This window comes from Magnolia sinica, chromosome 3, assembly GCF_029962835.1.
Source record: "Magnolia sinica isolate HGM2019 chromosome 3, MsV1, whole genome shotgun sequence".
NCBI lineage: Eukaryota > Viridiplantae > Streptophyta > Magnoliopsida > Magnoliales > Magnoliaceae > Magnolia > Magnolia sinica.
The window spans coordinates 107,682,123-107,701,085 of NC_080575.1; the positions used below are offsets into that span (position 1 = coordinate 107,682,123).

An 18,963-nucleotide genomic window follows, 5' to 3' on the forward strand; every position below is an offset into this window, starting at 1 on the left:
TAACCCGTTAGAAGGGGGTGAGGGAGTGGAACAAAGAAGCTTTAGAAATGAGATACAAGCATCAACAGAAATCCGACATTGCAACATTGTGAAGCTTTATGGGTTCTGTTTACATGCTTGGTGCACGTTTCTAGCGTACTAGTACATGGAAAGGGGAAGCTTGGCTAGCATCCTCAACAGCGAGGTTGACTGAAAAACGTGCTGTATAGATTTTGGGTGGTTGCTCTAGAAGTGATAATGGGAAGGCATGCGAGTGAATTCATCACCTATTTATCATCATTAGGTGATCAAAAGATACTCCTAATGGATGTTCTAGACAGACAACTCCCTCTTCCCACCGTCAAAGACACAAAGGAAGTGATTTTTTGCAGTTATTCTAGAACTTTCATACATATGTATCATTCCAAAATCTCTACCAACAATGCGGGACGTGTCTCAGGAACTATCTGCAAACAAGACTCCTATTCCCGAGCATTTCCACACAACTACAGTGTGTCAGCTATTGGATCTCAAAACATATATAACTGGGAAGTTAGATTCTTATCCTATATTTGGTCCAAATGTACTTGCCAACCTGAATCATGGCCTAGCTTACTCTGTTTCTTGGAATATGTTGATGTTGAAGTGTGTATATATACATGTGTTATCTTGTTTCCAAGATAGCAAATTGTTAGAACAGGGCATTTTTAAAAATGCATTTTCATCACCTTCTAGTATCAATATTCCAAAGAGAAACCTCCTATGCACATGATTGATGGCTGAAAAGGTCGCATCGAGAAACTTTGAACTACTCATATCCCTTTAGGTAAGAAGATATTGCCAGGGTCTACTATTCAATCAAGCAATGTAGTGGATTTGTTTAAAGGAAGTTCTATTTACTTCAATCGTGTGCATTCCAAAAAATTATTTTGAGTCATCTCAAACATTTATGTTGCTTGCACTTCATCTCAAATTTACAGGTACAACTTTGCTTTCTTTTATTTTATATTGATAATGATGGTGATGATGAGATATGAGGGCTGAGAAAATGCACGGTGTCAATCAATATGAACCAAATGGAATTTAGACTTTTCCCAAGAAAACACAAACTGTCAACCAAACATAATTAGTTGTTTCTGCAAACACCATATTGTTTTAAGTGTCCACGGGTTACCCAAAAACCGGGAAAATGTATTCCCCAGAAACCAAATAGTCCTTTAAGTTCACAGCTATACTCTCCATAGAACAAGAAGCTCCAATTTGAATAGTCTCCCATTGGGGCTAATCACCCTCTTGCTTCTAATTTTAGACCATGTTTGAAAGGTAGGCTGCAATGCCTTTTTTTTTTCACACCCAAAGGATATTTATTTATTTGAATAGACCTACAGTGTCTATTTGCTAAAGTACCTGATGAATCTAGAAACAAGATAAAAACTAGCTCCCTGGCGTTACATAGAACTTTGTAGCATGAAGGTTCATAAAGGAGAGGATAGCGTGCATAATTACTTCACTCAAGCCTAGAGCTATAAGCATCGCAGATGGGATAATGAGGGGAAAAAAAGATGAAGCAGTTCTCTATTTTTTGAATAACAAATAATTTCTTTCATATGTTTGGACCTGGAGATTATTAATTAAGCCTTTGTACACAAACGCCCTGTCTTGAACTACCATTCCTCACTTCGTTGGTCCCTATTCCCATACTGTTTTTGAATTACTTGGAAAGAGTAAAACAACCGGCTATTCATTCCAGAACTGGGCTGCACCTTCATCCTTTCATTCTTTTCATTTGTAGTGAAACGTGTGAATTGAACTATTCAATCAGGGTGCAGCCCGAAGCATAGCGGACTGAGTAAACTCTGTGGGGCCTACTAAGATTTATATATTTTATCCACTCCATCCATCCATTTTACCAGATAAATTTAAGGCTTGAATTAAAAAATGAAGTATATCAAGTGGACCACACTACAAGAAAGAGGGTCCATTGAATGTCTACCATTGAAAAATTCTTGGATGCCATGGAAGTTTTAGGTCAAGCTGATATTTGTGTTTTCCCATCATCCATGCCCGTTTGATCTTATGAACAGGTAAGGTGACAAATAAATATCAATGTGGGCCCTAGGAAGGTTTCAACTATGGAAATCATTATTATGATGCTTCTTGTGGCGTGATCCGCTTTTGCTTTGGATATTCTTCAATTTTGGGATCAGCCCCTAAAATGAGCATCATTATCAGCGTTGCTTTGGTGTGGGTTTTTTTTTTCCCAAAAGAACTGTGTAAATCATTGATCTTTCAAAAAATCATCACCTATACGACTGAGCTCCCCTAAACATAAACCGAGGGCCCATTTAGGAATGCACCAAAATAATTACACAAAAGACAGCAAGGGGAGTCACACCACCCTAATCGATCCCAATCCAAATTTATCAAGAAAGATAGAACCTCTGACCTGCTGAGGGGGATCCGATAGTCAATCTACCGAAATAGAAGATTGGGAAGCACTCCCTATACGGGCCATGAAATCCGTTGGGAAGTTCCCTTCTCTCAGGATATGCACAAATCTAATACTGCCTATTACATGCATCTGATGAATTCTACACAACCACGGCTTCCATTTCCAGCCCGGCTTAGCCACTCCATTGAGCAAATCCACAATCAGCCTAGAATCCGACTCTAGAATGATATGGCGATAGCCTCCTTGCATACCGAGACAAAGCCCATCATGCACCGCTTGAAGCTCCATAACAGTGTTAGTTCCAACTCCGTAACCTGCTGCAAAAGCAAACAGAAAATTACCCTTCTCCCCTCGACAGATTCCACCCCCTCCTGATCTATCAGGATTTCCTCAGGCTGACCCATCTACATTAATTTTAACCCATCCCGACACTGGCCTCTCCCATTTAATCACAATAGCTCGGCCGCCCACTAGGAGAAGTAGCTATCGGCGATCCATGACTAATCCTTGACCTTACCATCTCCCCCGCCCCTGGGTTAGAACTGCCTAACTTTAGGTCTTGTTACATAAAATATTATGACCAAATGGATGGACGGTGTAGATAAAACCCATACATCATGGTGGACACTCAAAGCTCCTAACCGTTCCCAGCTGGAAAGGGCGAGGTAGCGCGGCATCCACGTTCGTCCGAGGGACCTTCATGACTCTCGCTTTCATTGCCGGCAGTCATCCAACGTCTAAACCTCGCCAAAGGATGCCCTACTCTTAGGCCTAAAACACCATACGTGAATTTCCAGCTAAAGCCTTTCTCAAAAGTTGCGGGATGTTATGTGGGGCCCACTGTAATAATATTGGAGAGAAATTCACTCCGTCCATCTATTTTTCCAGATCATTTTAGTACGATAGACCAAAACTCAAGGCGGCGAGAGGAAAGTGACCACCGTTGAAACATATATATAGCCACAAAAGTTTCTTGTTTCAGTATGATTTTTTGGTGTTTTCACTTCATCCCAGTCGTAATGACCTTATAAACGGCTTGGATGGCATATAATCATCAAGGTGGAGTGCAAGAAGGTTTCAATGGTAGGAAACTCTTTCCCTAGTTTTCCCTCTCGTATGGCCACCTTATGTTTTTTATCCACCTTATTTGTGGTATGCTGTGCTAAAATGATCGGACAAAACAGATGAACAGAGTGGATTTCTCTCAAACTTCATGGTGGCCCCACTTAGCATCCCATCACACAAACTGCCAGCCAAATGCTTTTGCTGGAAATTGGCGTCCTCAAAAACACCCAAGTACGTGGTCTCAACAGAAAATTTCCCAGTTTCCTTTTCCGGCCTTCCTACTCTAACATAAAGTTCTTGTTTGACAGTGGGAGAAGGCTTTTTTTATATATATATAAAAAAAAAACCTAACTAATGATGTTCAAAATCATTCCATTTAGAATTCCTTCCATCAATCACATTCAATCATCAATGTTATGCTCTTAGGCCAAATGACATCTGATCCATATCTCACAAGGGCCAGACCACATGATACATTGGGCCAACCATATGTTTGTGGATGGGGCAACCATGGTGTTTATCTTTCGGAAAACTGTTAATCAGGCGTAACTCATGAAGATGAGGAGAAGATAAGAAATATTCGGATGATAGCAGTTTTGGGGGAAATTTTACATTGTTTTCATTAGTGTGGGCTATGTGAGTTGTTAATCAGACTTAGCTTCTATATGTACAGTCCAAATAAGGATTCTTGCCTGATGGACAGAGTGGATTTGACGTATACAACATGTGGACCCTATATTACTTGGGTGCTTAAGCCTGGAGTAAAACAAGTGGAGTATACAATTACGGTCTATCTAAGACCGATGTGAGTCTCGCTTTCATTCTCGCAGGTTAGAGAGGGGAATTTGCCTACGCCCCAACAAGCACTCTCTCATGGGACTGACGTGAGTCTCGCTTTCATTACTGCTGTCTCTACCGGTAAGGGAGGAAAACTCGTCTACGACCCAGCAGGTACTCTTGCCTCTGAATTCCCTCAGGTACCCACTCAAAGGGAAAGTGTTCCATTTGGTACCAAGCTGTGAGATCCAAGCCGTCTATCAGATAGGCTCCATTGTCTAGATTCGCCTGACCTGAAAATTCAGTTGGTCCACTTACCACATGGGACACTTTTAGAAAAGGAGGCTGGTCCGCCCGTCACAAGGGACACTTTTTACAAATTGAGGCTGGTCCACTTACAAGATGGGACACTATATTTACAAAATCAGGCTGGTTCACGTAAGGTTGGGTTTTAATTTTGTTAAAGTGCCGCCCGTGGTTCAGTGATCCTTACCGTTGATGTAACGAGGCCCCTATATGGCCGATTGTGAGAATAAAAATCCTACGTGTGGAATAGTTAGCCTCTTTTGTGTGAATGTGAACGGTTTTGTCTATTAACGGTAAACTTCTTCAGCAACATGGTAGGTTTTGGTGAAGCATGGCACTCATAACCTGCCCTGAAGGTATTTCTTGATTTATGGCTTCACGAAGAATATTTCTATTTTCATATTTAGGACATTTAAAATTTATATTATGATTAAAATTTTTGAGGCTGGAGGATTTTTATTTTTATTTTTATTTTTTTATTTTTTATTTATGTGCGTGCAGCACATGATAGATAGTCCTCGTCCCTCTTTTGGGGGTACGCCCGAAATGTGGTATATTGTATATCCGTTTAGCTCCTTTCTTTAATAAAAGTTCAGGTAGTGATTTAAAAAAAAAAAAAAACAAAAAAAAACTGCATGCATAAGCGTGGGAGCATTTAGTAAATATATGGTGAACCTAAGTATTCTTAGGGGTATGATCTTAAGAATAACCACAGGACGCCAACTCTATTTAAAAAGGCCATCCAGCTATATATGGATCAGAAAGGTCCGTTTCTCTTTCTAAACGGTCCGCCAAAGATTGTTTCCATGCAAAAAAGGTCTAGGAAGGACCATTTTTTTTAATAGTGAAAATAGTATGTTAGAAAAGTGTTGGATATACTGAAAATTAAAAATGAAATAAAATAAATCTCAATAGTTTCGTTTCACTAAGTTGAATCACGTAAAATGATATGCTGTCCTTAAAGCGCGATTTGTCCCCTTTTCAATTGCTGATGGGTTACAGGCGAATTGTTTTCAGGATAAGACAAGCATATTTAGATCCGGCAGGCAGCAATCATTATAGGTCCACTTAAGAACAATTTAACGTAGTACATCTGTTCTGACAGAATCAAATAGTGCACAATATTCTATAAAGGAGATCTGGAAAATCTGATGGAATGAGAGAGCTTGGTGTTGAGTTAATGAATTTTGGATCGGAATGGTCTAGTTTATATAGGTACCTCGGAGTGGACCGTTGCTAGGTGGCCATCAATGGTTCAGAACATTTGAAAAACGTTTTTGACCGTTGATCATTAATTCTAGCAGTTTTTGGTCGTCGGATTGGAAGATCTGATTGTTGGATCATTATGGCCCATCCGTTTTCGGACCATTGTGGCTTTCAAGGCAGCTAGCCGTTTTCAGAAACGGCTGACCGTTTCGGATTTATGATCCGACTGTTCTCAGTCGCTTATAAAACCCTAGATCATTTTAGACCCATCGCACCTAGGCTCCTACCAGACCACTCGCACCATCTCACGACGGAGCTACACTGCTCATGCCCTCGCCCACACCACGCCTTGCCCAAGCACGCACGCGTGTGCGTGTGTTTCAGTGCTACACACTGGAACACGCAACCCGAGCATCTCCATCTTCGAAATATCCAAGTAAGAATACTACACACACATCCACATATAAACACCAAAATCCTTTCTATCATTTTCGATGTGGGACTAAAAGCACACACTGCACTTTTCTATTTGAAATTTTTGAAAAACATTTTGGCGGCAAATTCCCAAAATTTTGAAAATTTGAATTATTTAAAAAACCACAAATTTCAACAGAGTTCACAGCCCATCATTTCTGGGTTTCGCCTATGCCACAACCTATGTACAGTCCAATCAGAATCTACCACAATCTCTTTGTGCACTGCTCGAAGTCACAGGTAACCAAACTATTAGCCAAAAGAGGCCCTCACCATCCATTTAAGGGGCTCCCTAATGAATGTAAGGGGGGACAGGAGGAGCGATGTTGCCAAAGAATTTGGCTGTGAGAGTGAGGCTACGCCAAAATCTGCTTAATTTAACAGCGACATATACTCTCCTTACTCATATAACAACGTACACATGACCCTTTTATCCTCTCTAAAGCACTCCCTTGCCAAGTTACTTACTCTCATCAAAGTTAAGGCTAGAAAAATACTAAAGTCAACGAATAAGTTTGGAATTCGAAATATTCAGTCATCCCTTTTGATCGAAAATGGTTTGATTTTTCTTTTTCTTCTCGCATCTTAAATCAAACCGCATTTCGCTCTATACATACCTTGAACATCAATGACTTCAACACACATACACGACTTCTATTACTTTTTCTACTTTTATTTATTTTACCTATCTGGAGTCACGTAGCCCAACGCAATATAGCTTAATTCAGTAACATAATTGGAGGTTCCTTTAAATCCCCTAAAAAATTGTACAACTCTATAAAGTAAAGGATGTCTAACTCCTTCATTTTCCATAACCGATTTCCATACCCAAAATCTATGGTGTAAACTGATAAAGGAGTTACTCGAATTGAGAAATCTTATGAATTGTTGTCCTTTAGTCAATTCTACGAGTCCTAACCAACCATATTCTGAAATCGTATTCTTTTCTTAGCAACTCCACATACTCCAAATATTTAATTTGCTATATTTCAACCATTTAAAAAAGATATTGCACAATCAAGGAAGTGAAGCCAAACAAAACTAATCTTATACACCTTACATCACACTAAAAAGTGGATTTAAGCTAGGGTTGTGCATCGAGCCGAGTCGAGTCGAGCTAGGCCAAGCTCTGCTTGATTCATCCATACTATACTCGAGTTTGAGCCTGAGCTTGAGCTCACCTTCGAGCTCAACATTGAAGCTTGGCTTGTTTGCCCGAGCTTTCGAGTCAATCTCGAGTTGAGCTAGTGGTATGAGTCGAGTCGAGCTTGTTTATATGGTAAGGAACAGAGAGGGAAAGGGGGAAAGAGACGGTCGGGTAGGATCGGCGTTGGGTATTGTTTTGTTTTTTATTTTTTATTTTAAAGTTATATATATAATATAATATAATATATGATACTCAAGCCAAGTTGAGTCGAGTTCGAGTCAAGTCGAGTTGATCTGCACTATGCTTGAACTCGGCTCATTTCAACTCGAGTTTTCAAAAGTGAGCTTGACTCGCCTCGAGTCGGCCCTTTAAGCCGAGTCAATCCGAGCTGAATCGATTTGAGTCAAGTGAGCTTTACGAGCTAGCTCAATCGACTCGTGTACAGCCCTAATTTAAGCACATGAATCTAAGTAGGAAGAGTAGGACATAAGCTAGCTGCATTCACGATTTTTTATTTCTATTTTTTTTCTAATAAAAGGAACCTACAGCTAAAGTCGAAACGAAAGCATAAAATCCAAGCGCCTATCACGGATTCATTACTATTTATCTTAATAAATTGTAGACGCCGTGTGACTTGAAATCAGCATCAACCAATTTGTCAATAGGCTTGGATGACGGTTTCCCTCAGATATTTCAATTTTCTATATCTTTCATTTTCCTTTATCTACGTAAATCTCTGTTCGTTTGTACAATGCAGGTGGATCTACTTTCCACAAGCACGTGATCTGTGGGCTATGGTTTCTATATCCTTGACATGCGCATTAATTTCCACCGTCCAGTAATAAAAAAAAAAGGGGAAATATTAATTAGTTAGTAGTCCTCTCTTGATGGGCCGGAATAAATCCGGACCATTCATCAGATGGGCACATGGTGAATGCGCATGGTGGTGGCGTACCTTTCCGGATGAATGGGCCGTATGTTGGACTTGTGTTTTGAGTCCTTGCATGAGGGCGGCTCACTTAATCAAGATTTTAACAAAATTTCAATAAAGATCAAATATCCTGTTCATATAATATTGACCCCTTTTCAGTTGCATGTGAACAGTACCTGTTTTGGTAGCGTATTCCACGCACGCGGCGAAGGTGCACGGTCAGAGAACAACAATGTTGGGATGAAATATAGTGGGAAACCATAGATACTGGGTCGGTTTGGATACCACCAAATAAGTAGTGTTTTTAAGTTAATAAATTACTTTCCTTAAATAAGTTAATTTGATCATCCTTAATTTTTATTGGCCACATAACAACTTAGTTAAGTTCATGAGATTGGAAAATCATCAAATGAATACATAGATGATCTAGTGGGCCCGACATGACGATGATATACATCAAAGATCTGCCCTTCATGATAAATGACCCACATCCAAGGCGAGCCCTGCATGACAGACAACCCACATTAAATGTGGGACCCACATGATGGGCAACCCACATCAAAGGTGGACTCCACTTGATAGGCAATTAATAATGGTGGGTTCCACATGATGGACAATCCACATCAAGGTCGGCCTAATGATAAGTGACCCATATCTAAGGCAGGTGCCTCATAGTGGACGGCCCATGTTGGAGGTGGGTTCGCATTATGGATGGTCCACATCAAAGGTGAGCTGCACATGATGGGCCATGAATATTGAAGATGGGCCCCACATGCTGGATAATAGCATTGATGGTTGGCCCCACATAATAGATAACTATATCAAAAGTGGGCCCTATCTAATGAACTGTGCACGTTAAAAGTTGGGCCCTAATGATGAATAGCTCGCAACCAAGGTGGGCTGTGCATGATGGGTGGCCCACATCAAAATTGGGGCCCACACAATGAACGATCTAATCAAAGGTTAGCCCCACATGATGGGCGGTGCATGTAAGAGGGACCAAACAAACTTTCTGATAATCATTTATTAATATGTATGTTTTTTATTTTATTTTATTTTTCAAAAAGGATTCTCAAATTTTCATTGACAAGGCGAATTGAGCTTACAAAAAACATTGCGTGGGGGTTGAGGCGAAAAATAGCCTAAGACCCCCAGCTGTACAGAAATTCACATTCGGGAGGTACAAATCCTATGGCTCTCCTATCATATACCAGAGAAAAAAATCAGGAAAAAGTTAGGAGATTCGAACTGTCCCTAATCCTGTCCTATCTAGGACCAACTCCCCTTTGGCGAAGAGAGGGAGATCGGACGCCGAATTGATGAACTTGGTCTTCTGAGTAGAGCTGCCTCATCCGGCTAGGCAGTCCGCAACGGTGTTAATTTCTCTGGGGATATGCTTGATTGAAAAAGACAACGAGACTCTAAGAGCTTGAAACTGGTTTTTCTAATAGAAAGCATTCCAAGAGGGTTCCCTACTGTAGAAAAAAGGTCAACCACGACCTGATAGTCGCTTTCCACCTCGACGTAGGAGAGGCCCATATCCTTACAAAACTTGAGGCCATCAATAACCGCCTTCATCTCCGCCTGAAAGCTCGATCCCATGCCATAGCCTTTTGAGAAGGCAAACATGAAGGAGCCCTTATCGTCTCTACACACACCCCCACTCCTAGAAAGGCCTGGATTACCCCTAGACGAGCCATCCACATTAAGTTTCACCCAGCCCCGAGGAGGTTTGATCCATTTTACCAAGGACCATGAGAGGGTGGAAATTCTCCCTGGGACTAGCCGAAGGTCAACTACCGCTTCCCTGTCTTCCTGGGATTTGCACGCCGGAAGGGGAAATGCATTGGACAGGTGGAACAACCAGGACCTCACCTGGCAGATGGCGTGGGCGATTCTGGAGTAGGAGTCTTCAAAATGATGTTCATTTCTGGCCTTCCAGATTTCCCAAAGGATAAGACCCGGGGAAAGCCCTTTAAGGACTCCCAAAGTAGAGGAATCCTTGGCAATCGCCCACCATTGGGATGTTCTACCCCCTGCAGATTGATCCGAAAGGAAAGAGACAACAAGGATGGCTAAGAAATGGGCCCATTTATTAATATGTATGTTGCTTATCAAAGATACTCAGTAGTCGACAACCTAGTTCGCGGGGTCAGCATCGGTCGATTGCCTTCATTCTACTGGTCCTAGTCCCATCTCCCCTCTACCGTTAGAGGGGTACTATTTTTGGATAGAGTAGGTTTAGGCAGATTGAGAGAGGGATAACCCTCCTTTATTCTTCTCACAATATGCGAGGCTGTTCTTTTGTTCTTTGGTCGACAGTGGTGCCCGAAACTTTGTATAGTCTTTTTTCCTTAGTGAAGATATCTTTTATTTTAAAAAAATAATAATATGAAAATAAGAAAAAAAAGAAAGATACGTCTCCTAATTAAGTAGAAACCAAGATAAGATAAGCTAGCATAATTAGCTTATTTAAAGTAACTTACTGTCCAAACGACTCTTAAAAGACAAACATCATCAATTGCTCCCATTAAGGGAGAAAAGCCCTATTTATTGTGTGGTTTGGATCGTCCAGCAATAGAAGACTTAGTTTAAAGTGCCAAAAACGGCTGAGCCCACAAGATGCATCGATTGGATCACCATACAAATATGCCTCGTGTGCGGTAGGCATGAAATCTACCAACCTAGCTATGATGGTGTGTTTTAGAGTGCGGATGGTCTGCCTGGAAGGCACATGGTGCATACTACATGATACAGCTTTTAACCCCCAGAACTTCTCTGTCCCCCATCATGTTTTATGGGAAGGTTTATTTGACATCTAAACTGTTCATTTTTTTATTTTATTTTATTTTTTGGCCGAAAATCGGAATAGTCCATTCATCAGGCAGGCCACACCGTATTAAGAAAGAAATCAATGGACAGATGATGATCTGACCCAATGTGAAGATATATTACATCTTCAACATGTTGTTCTGGATAATCTATAGAATAAAATAAAATGTCTGCAACACATCCTTACCAAAACTTCCATGCAATTTGTAATGAGTCATTGGCCATCTCTGTAAGAGACCTGTTGGCGATAATCCCAAATGCATTGACAGACAGTGCCATTGTTATCCCAGAAACGGAAGGGCGCGAACCCAAAGTAGACGTTCGATCGACGATCCTGACCAGAATTGTCTGACCCACAACACAAGCATTTCTTGGGGTGGCGGCACTAAAGCACTATACCAATAATTGCCTCCCACAAGACGCTCCATTGTACCATATCCCTTCGCCGGCTGCTGCAAACAGATTGTTCTCCGGGAACTTACTCGTATCGTTACCATAGCAAGCTGTAGCTCAAACAAACTGAGATCCGGTGGAGACTCCCCTGCAACGCGCGAGCTAGAATGACAAAACCCTAGGTAAGGGGTTTACCAAAACCCTAGGTAGGAGGGAGAGGGAAATGATGCGTGGGCTGTTGGAGAGAGAGCAGGGAGCAAGCGATATTGGGGGGTAGAGAGAGAGCAGGGACGGATTGTGACCTAGCGATAGCGATCGATGAGGACAGAGAGAGAGCAGGGACGGATTGCGACCATGACGCTGCAGGCTATTGTAGCCTTTTTACTTAGAAAAAAAATAACTTAAAAGGGAAAAGGAGAATGCTGATTTTTGTTTGTATTGCTTCTTCGTATATGGAAATGAAATCCATACACATATTTATAGTATAAAAAAATAAAAAAAATAAGTAAATAAATAAATAAAGGACATGACTCTCCAACAAAGAGACATAAACCTTTTCACAGAAGTGCGTTAATTCAACAGACGCGGACTCCCAGTGGATTGCTGTTGCTCGTGGGCGGGGGTGCGGCGGGCAGCAGCTGGGTGGGGACTTGGATAAAGACCAGGATAGAGGGAGAATACAAATATCAGCATGATCAGAAGGTCCTTCTATGGCCCCAAGAGGCTTTCAACGATAGACATCCAATTCCTACTGTTTATTGTCATGTGGTCCACTTGAACTATGGATCCGCGTTGTTTTTGGGCCCATATCTTAGAATAATCTTTAAAAAGTGGATGGACGGTGTCAGCGTAAAATTCACGTGTCAAGAATTGCTGTACGGTGCAGCACGTACGGAAAAGATAACAAAACTGTAGTGTTGACATGTGAAATTTGGATGGTCATAATTAGTATGTTTGTGGCAGATCCACATGGTTCATTTATTTTTCCATATTATTTTAGGACATGAGCTAATAAACGAGGGAGATCTCAGTTTCAAGTGGGCCACACCGTGAGAAATGGATGCTTATCATTAAAAAAAATTTGGGGCCACGGAGTGCTCTGATTAAGCTCATGTTTGTATTTTCCCTTCATCCAGGTCTGTGTGACCTTACGAAGAGGTTATATAGCAAAGAAAACTTACGGTGGACCCTAGGATGGTTTCAACAGTAATTATTAAATCCTTGGTGCTTTATGTGATGTGATCTATTTCAGCTTTGGATGTGCCTCGATTGTTTTTCTTTCTGCTCAAGAATGATCTAGAAAATTTGATGGACCGTGTAGATATAATAAATAAATCATGGTGAAGCTAGACAAGTTTAACACGTTGAAAATTGTGTTTTGTAGCTATGGGGAGAGAGAATGGGTGTGTTTTGTGAGCTGGTGTCATCCATGCGCCTTTTATACAGACATACGCACTCTGTCTTTTTTTGTTTTTTTTTTTTTAATTTAAAAGTTTCCTTCCGATGGCCATATTAATTGTTAATGCACCCACATTTATCAACGAGTTACAAGATACGCAGTCCATGCCGCTTGATTCGAAGGCACTTAAAAATTATACACGTGTTGTAGGTTAGCTCAGGCTAAAGGGAGTAAATTGTGGAATCCATCGTTGATAACTCACGATCACAAAATCAGATTGATTCAGCAATCTTAAACTCTTATCTATGAACACTTGTTTGTTAAAATGGGACCCTAGCTTGGAGGTTTTTCTTTATTATAACTGTACAATAAGAGAGAAAAAATTAAATTTCTTCCTGTCTGTCATAAGATACCACTATAACAGATTCAAGCTTCTCTGTCAAATCTTTCCACTTAAAAAAAAAAAAAGGATAAAAGAAGAAAGAAAAAAAAAAAATTTCTTCCTGTCTGACATAAGATACCACTAAAACAGAGTCTAGTTTCTCTTTGTAAAATCTTTCCACTAAAAACAAGAAAAAAGTTTCTCTTTATCAAATCTTTCCACTAAAAACAAGAAAAAAAGAAAAAGAAAATTTCTTCTTGTCATAAGATACTGAGGTAATTTATGCTCCTTGAATAGCAGGCACTCAAAATTTTTATATGTGATGAAGTGATGCAACTCACCCTCCCAATGAGAAGGAAAACACAGGCGCAGAGAGATAAACAGGTAGATGAGAAGGGAACTCCAAGATATAGGATTACAACTGATCCAAAAACTGAGGATTTGTTAAGGTCAAAGTTTTAGGAGGAGAGGAATAAGAGTTCTACTTAAAGAAATTTCATTCAAAAATTTTCTAGCTTGCCTCATACATTTGCTTTGCCATATTTATAATCAAAACATTAAAAAGCCCATATTAAATTATTCACTCAAAATATATATAGACACTTAAATGACATAACATCTTTTTTCAACAAAAGAAAAACAAATTTCAAAATAAGAAGACAAATTTTTAAAAGATTTTTATATTTCCAACAAACCAACCACTTCCAAGACAACATTGAATATTATTTTGCTGCGCAAATGAAGAGGCTGATTAATTTCTCTCCTGACTTGCTTGTTACAATTCCTGGCTGTTGTCTTAGATTGACTGATTCCTGATATGGCCCACCATCACGAAGCTTAACTCAGGTTAAACAGACTAAAAGGTTAAACCCACCGTTCCTAACTGATATATATGCCAAGGTTCATTGTGTCTACCGATATATGAGCCAACGTTCATTGTATCAACGATTTAAGACAGTAGCTAGCTAGTTTCAGATGGTAAAGCCGAGAATGGTAAAGCCCGGAATTGTGTAATTCATAGGCCTGCACAATCCCGAAAAGCACCTGTTGTAATAAAACACCTGAGCTTCGTAGGTTGTGTCGTGTGACAATTGCTCAGTCCATCAGGTTCAGCCTTTGAAATTAGATCTTGGGGCAAAATGATAGGAAACAATGGGCATGGGACATGGACTGTTTTTTTTTTTTTTTTTTTTGGGCTGGGGGGGGGTTATGATAGACTGTTCAAAAATCAAACCGATCCAAAACTAAGTCAGGAAACAATTTTTTTTCGCGTGATCTACACTGTTTCTGATGTTGTGACCAACCTGACCTTTGTATATTGTTAATTTTTTTATTATTTTTTTTTTATATGTTTTTTTTTTCTGAACATACCGTAAACAATAAAAGGCTCACATGATTGACGGTGTTTTAACCGCTGCCTACAAATGGGGGTATTCCGGTTCAAGAAAAAGCGCTTGACTCCAGTCGACGAGGTAAAACATAAGTTGGCGAGATTCATTCCACTATAAAATGGAAGCATCCTCTCCTAACCCAAACACAAACCCACAGCACTAGCAGCAGAAATACAAACATGGACTCAAAAAAATCCCTTCTCCCTCTCCTCTTCTTACTACTAATAGCTTCCTCCAATGAATCATCATCCCCAGCATCTGAGGCAGCAAAAGCTCTTTTGAAATGGAAAGCCAGTCTCTCTCAAAAAGAGGCTCTCGGTTCATGGTCCTTAATCCCCATTGCCAACGCTTCTGCCACCCAAGAGAGCTCTCCATGCAACTGGACCGGGATCTCATGCGATCATGCACGCAACGTAGTTGAAATAAACCTTTGGAATACAAGCTTGCAAGGTATGCTTGATAATTTTAACTTCTCCTCCTTTCCCAACCTCATCAACCTTAATCTCAGCCAAAACTCACTCCATGGAACCATTCCAACCCCAATCGGTTCTCTTTCAAAACTCGTCTTTCTTGATTTGTCCGCCAATCAACTGTCGGGTGCCTTTCCTCCTTCACTAGCTAATCTTACTCGCATTCTAGAGCTCAACCTTTCTGATAACATGATAACCGGTAAAATATACCCTCATTTCTTCGCCAATTGGACCAGACTCATCTCTCTTCAACTCTATACCAATAAACTCACAGGAGAAGTTCCATCAAGAATTAGCTTGCTGAAAAATCTTCGCAACTTGGACCTCTCCAAAAATCAGATAGTCGGTTCGATACCTCCAGAAATTGGAATGCTTAAAGATCTCCTCACCCTTAGATTGCACAGAAACTATCTCACAGGCGCCATCCCATCATATCTAGGTAATTTGAGCAGCCTAACTACACTCAGACTGAATGATAATAGGCTCACCGGTCCAATTCCTCCTTCCCTTGGAAATTTGAGAAGCCTAACCAAACTCTCCCTACCTAAAAATCAGCTCACTGGTCCAATCCCTCCAACTTTTGGCAATTTGAGCAACCTGACTTCACTCACTGTACGCTCTAATCAGTTATCTGGTTCAGTACCTCCAGAAATCTCAAATCTAACACGTTTGGAAAAACTCACTTTGGTTGGCAACAATTTTTCAGGCCACCTACCTGAAGTATGCCAAGGCAAATCACTTCGACGCTTCGCTGCGAAAGGAAACCATTTCACTGGTCCCATCCCTGAAAGTCTGAGAAACTGCAGCACCTTAATAAGAGTTCGGCTCCAACATAATCAGCTCACTGGAAATATATACCAAGTTTTTGGAGTATATCCTAGTTTAGAGTTCATTGACCTGAGTTACAATAGATTTCATGGCGAGCTGTCGCCTAATTGGGGAGAGTGTCGAAACCTAACACTCCTAAAAATCTCCAACAACAATATTACTGGTACAATTCCGCTGCAAATTGGGCAATTGAGTAGGCTACAAGAGCTCGATCTTTCATCGAACAACTTAGAAGGAAAGGTTCCTAGTACCCTTGGGAGGTTGTGTATGCTTTACAAGTTGAGTTTAAACAATAACCAACTATCCAGTCGGGTACCGGGTGAAATTGGAAAACTGTCTAATTTGGAGGTTCTTGAACTATCGAAGAACAAACTGAGCGGGCCAATACCTCAACAACTGGGGGACTGCTCCAAATTGTCGTATTTGAGCATGAGTGAGAATTATTTGAATGGAAGCATTCCATTTCAGATAGGAAATCTAGTAGGCCTACGGTATACATTAGACCTCAGCCATAACTTCCTTTCGGGAGAGATACCTGGACAACTTGGAAAACTGCACATGTTAGAAAAGCTAAATCTCTCCCACAATTTGCTCTCTGGTTCCGTCCCGTCATCTTTCAAAGAGATGATCAGTTTATATTCCATCAACTTTTCATATAATGAATTGGAGGGCCCTCTTCCCGACAGCAAAGCCTTTCGCCTGGCTCCGTTGGAGGCATTCGTTGAAAACAAAGGTCTATGTGGTGAAGTGAAAGGTATGTTACCATGTAATTCCTCTTCAATAAACCCTGTTGGCGCAAAGAAAGACAAGAAAGCTGTGTTCTTCATCGTTACTCCCACTGTAGCAGCATTATTTCTTCTATTTGTAATTGCCATCATTTGCTTTATTTTTCTCCGGAAAACAAGAAATTTAGAGAAAGGGGACATAGAAGTAAACAATGGAAATCTATTTTCAATATGGAATTTTGATGGAAAGACTGTGTATGAAGACATCATCAGAGCAACCAAGGATTTTGACAACAAATATTGCATTGGGGTGGGTGGGTACGGGACAGTTTATAAAGCAAATCTACAAACTACTCAGGTAGTAGCTATAAAAAAACTTCACCCATTAGATGGGGGTGAAGGAGTGGACCAGAGAAGCTTTAGAAATGAGATACAAGCACTAACAGAAATTCGACATCGCAACATCGTGAAGCTCTATGGGTTTTGTTCGCATGCTCAGTGCTCATTTCTAGTGTACAAGTACATGGAAAGGGGAAGCTTAGCTTGCATCCTCAGCAGTGAGGAAGGAGCCGTGGAATTGGATTGGGTGAAGAGGATGAACATCATTAAAGGCATAGCACATGCTTTATCATACATGCACCATGATCGCACCCCTCCTATAGTTCATCGGGACTTAACGAGCAATAACATTTTGTTGGATTTGGAATTTGAGGCCTGTGTCTCTGACTTCGGCACCGCTAGGCTCATAAAACCAGATTCATCAAACTGGTCCGAACTTGCAGGCACTTGCGGATATGTTGCTCCAGGTACGTCGGATGGTACTGGTATATTGAGCCTAATTTTCTCTGTTTCCATCTTTTTCCCTAATGTTGATTAAATCTTCTTATTATCTCGGATAATGTGTGTGTGTGCGTGAGAGATGATCATACTCAAAATGCTTATGTATCATCATTTGACTACTAGTCTATGGAGAATAATTTTTTAAGTCACATCTTATTTAAAATATTTAAATTCAGTTTCCTCTTTTTTATCTCATTTCATGCAAACATATGTCAACTTCAATTTTAATTTCATGAATGGTAAAAGGACTTCCTCTTAATAAATTTAATGACCTATATTAAATCAAAATTGGAAATTTTGTGAAACAATATAGCTTCATCTGTATTTGTATTATAGTTTCTATGTTTTCCTTAACAATTGTAGGATCATCTACTCAAAATAAACCTTATACATAGATGGGAACATGATCTTGTTTCTCAACCTGTTTTTTTTTTTATTGGGGTGCAGAGCTTGCATACACAATGAGGGTGACTGAGAAATGTGACGTATATAGCTTTGGGGTTATATCACTTGAACTCATAATGGGAAGGCATCCTGGATTTCTCTTCTCATCCTCGGCATCATCAGGTGGGCAAGATACATTGTTGATGGATGTGTTAGATCAACGTCTCCCGCTTCCCGTGCCTCAAGACAGAAAGGATGTGGTTTCTGCTGCGATGTTGGCACTTGCATGCTTGCGTGCCAATCCTCACTCTCGGCCCACCATGCGGCACGTGTCGCAGGAGCTATCTGCAGGCAAGGATCCTCTTCCTGAAGCTTTCCACAAGATTAAATTGTCTCAACTGTCGGATATCCTGGTGTGATTGAGTAATAGGAGGAGATGACAGGGAAGAAAAGGAAAAACCATGGAATATGGAGCAGAGTCATCTACCTAGTGAGCCTTTCATCAATGGTTTTTCTATTTTAAAATAGATAAATACACCTACTCAGGGGAAAGCATCAACCTAACCCACACATAGCACGGAGAAATATCAATTTGTGGATGTTGAAGTGTTTGTATATTTGTGTCCTTAGATGTTCCTCTTGTAGTTGTACGTTGATATTGAAGCATTTGTCTATTCTTTGATGCTTCCTGTTGCTTGTATGTTGATACTTAAGTGCATTATATGACATGGTAGAGCAACAAATGGCAAACACTACAAATTTCGTTCATGTCTCTAAAGGAATTATGAATCCATGAGCCGAGGATCACCATATTCTAGTTTAAGTTATATATACAACCATTGACCTCTTCTTGCTGTTTTTATTCCTGCCCTCCCACAATTCTTGTAGGCAGAAACCATGTGGATCCCTGTGAGAAATCCACTCCGTCCATCAGTTTTGCAAGCTAACATTGGTACGAATAAGCAAATATAGAGGCAGATCC

At 40.4% G+C, this 18,963-nt stretch overlaps 1 protein-coding gene across 1 annotated transcript; it reads left to right on the top strand.

Moving 5' to 3' along the window:
• Positions 1-14,884: 14,884 nt before the first annotated feature.
• On the top strand, positions 14,885-18,663 carry LOC131240607 (MDIS1-interacting receptor like kinase 2-like). The gene is made up of 2 exons (XM_058238915.1): positions 14,885-17,563; positions 18,045-18,663. Exons 1-2 carry the CDS (start codon positions 14,914-14,916, stop codon positions 18,398-18,400), a joined length of 3,006 nt encoding a protein of 1,001 aa, XP_058094898.1. The 5' UTR covers positions 14,885-14,913; the 3' UTR covers positions 18,401-18,663.
• Positions 18,664-18,963: the final 300 nt, after the last annotated feature.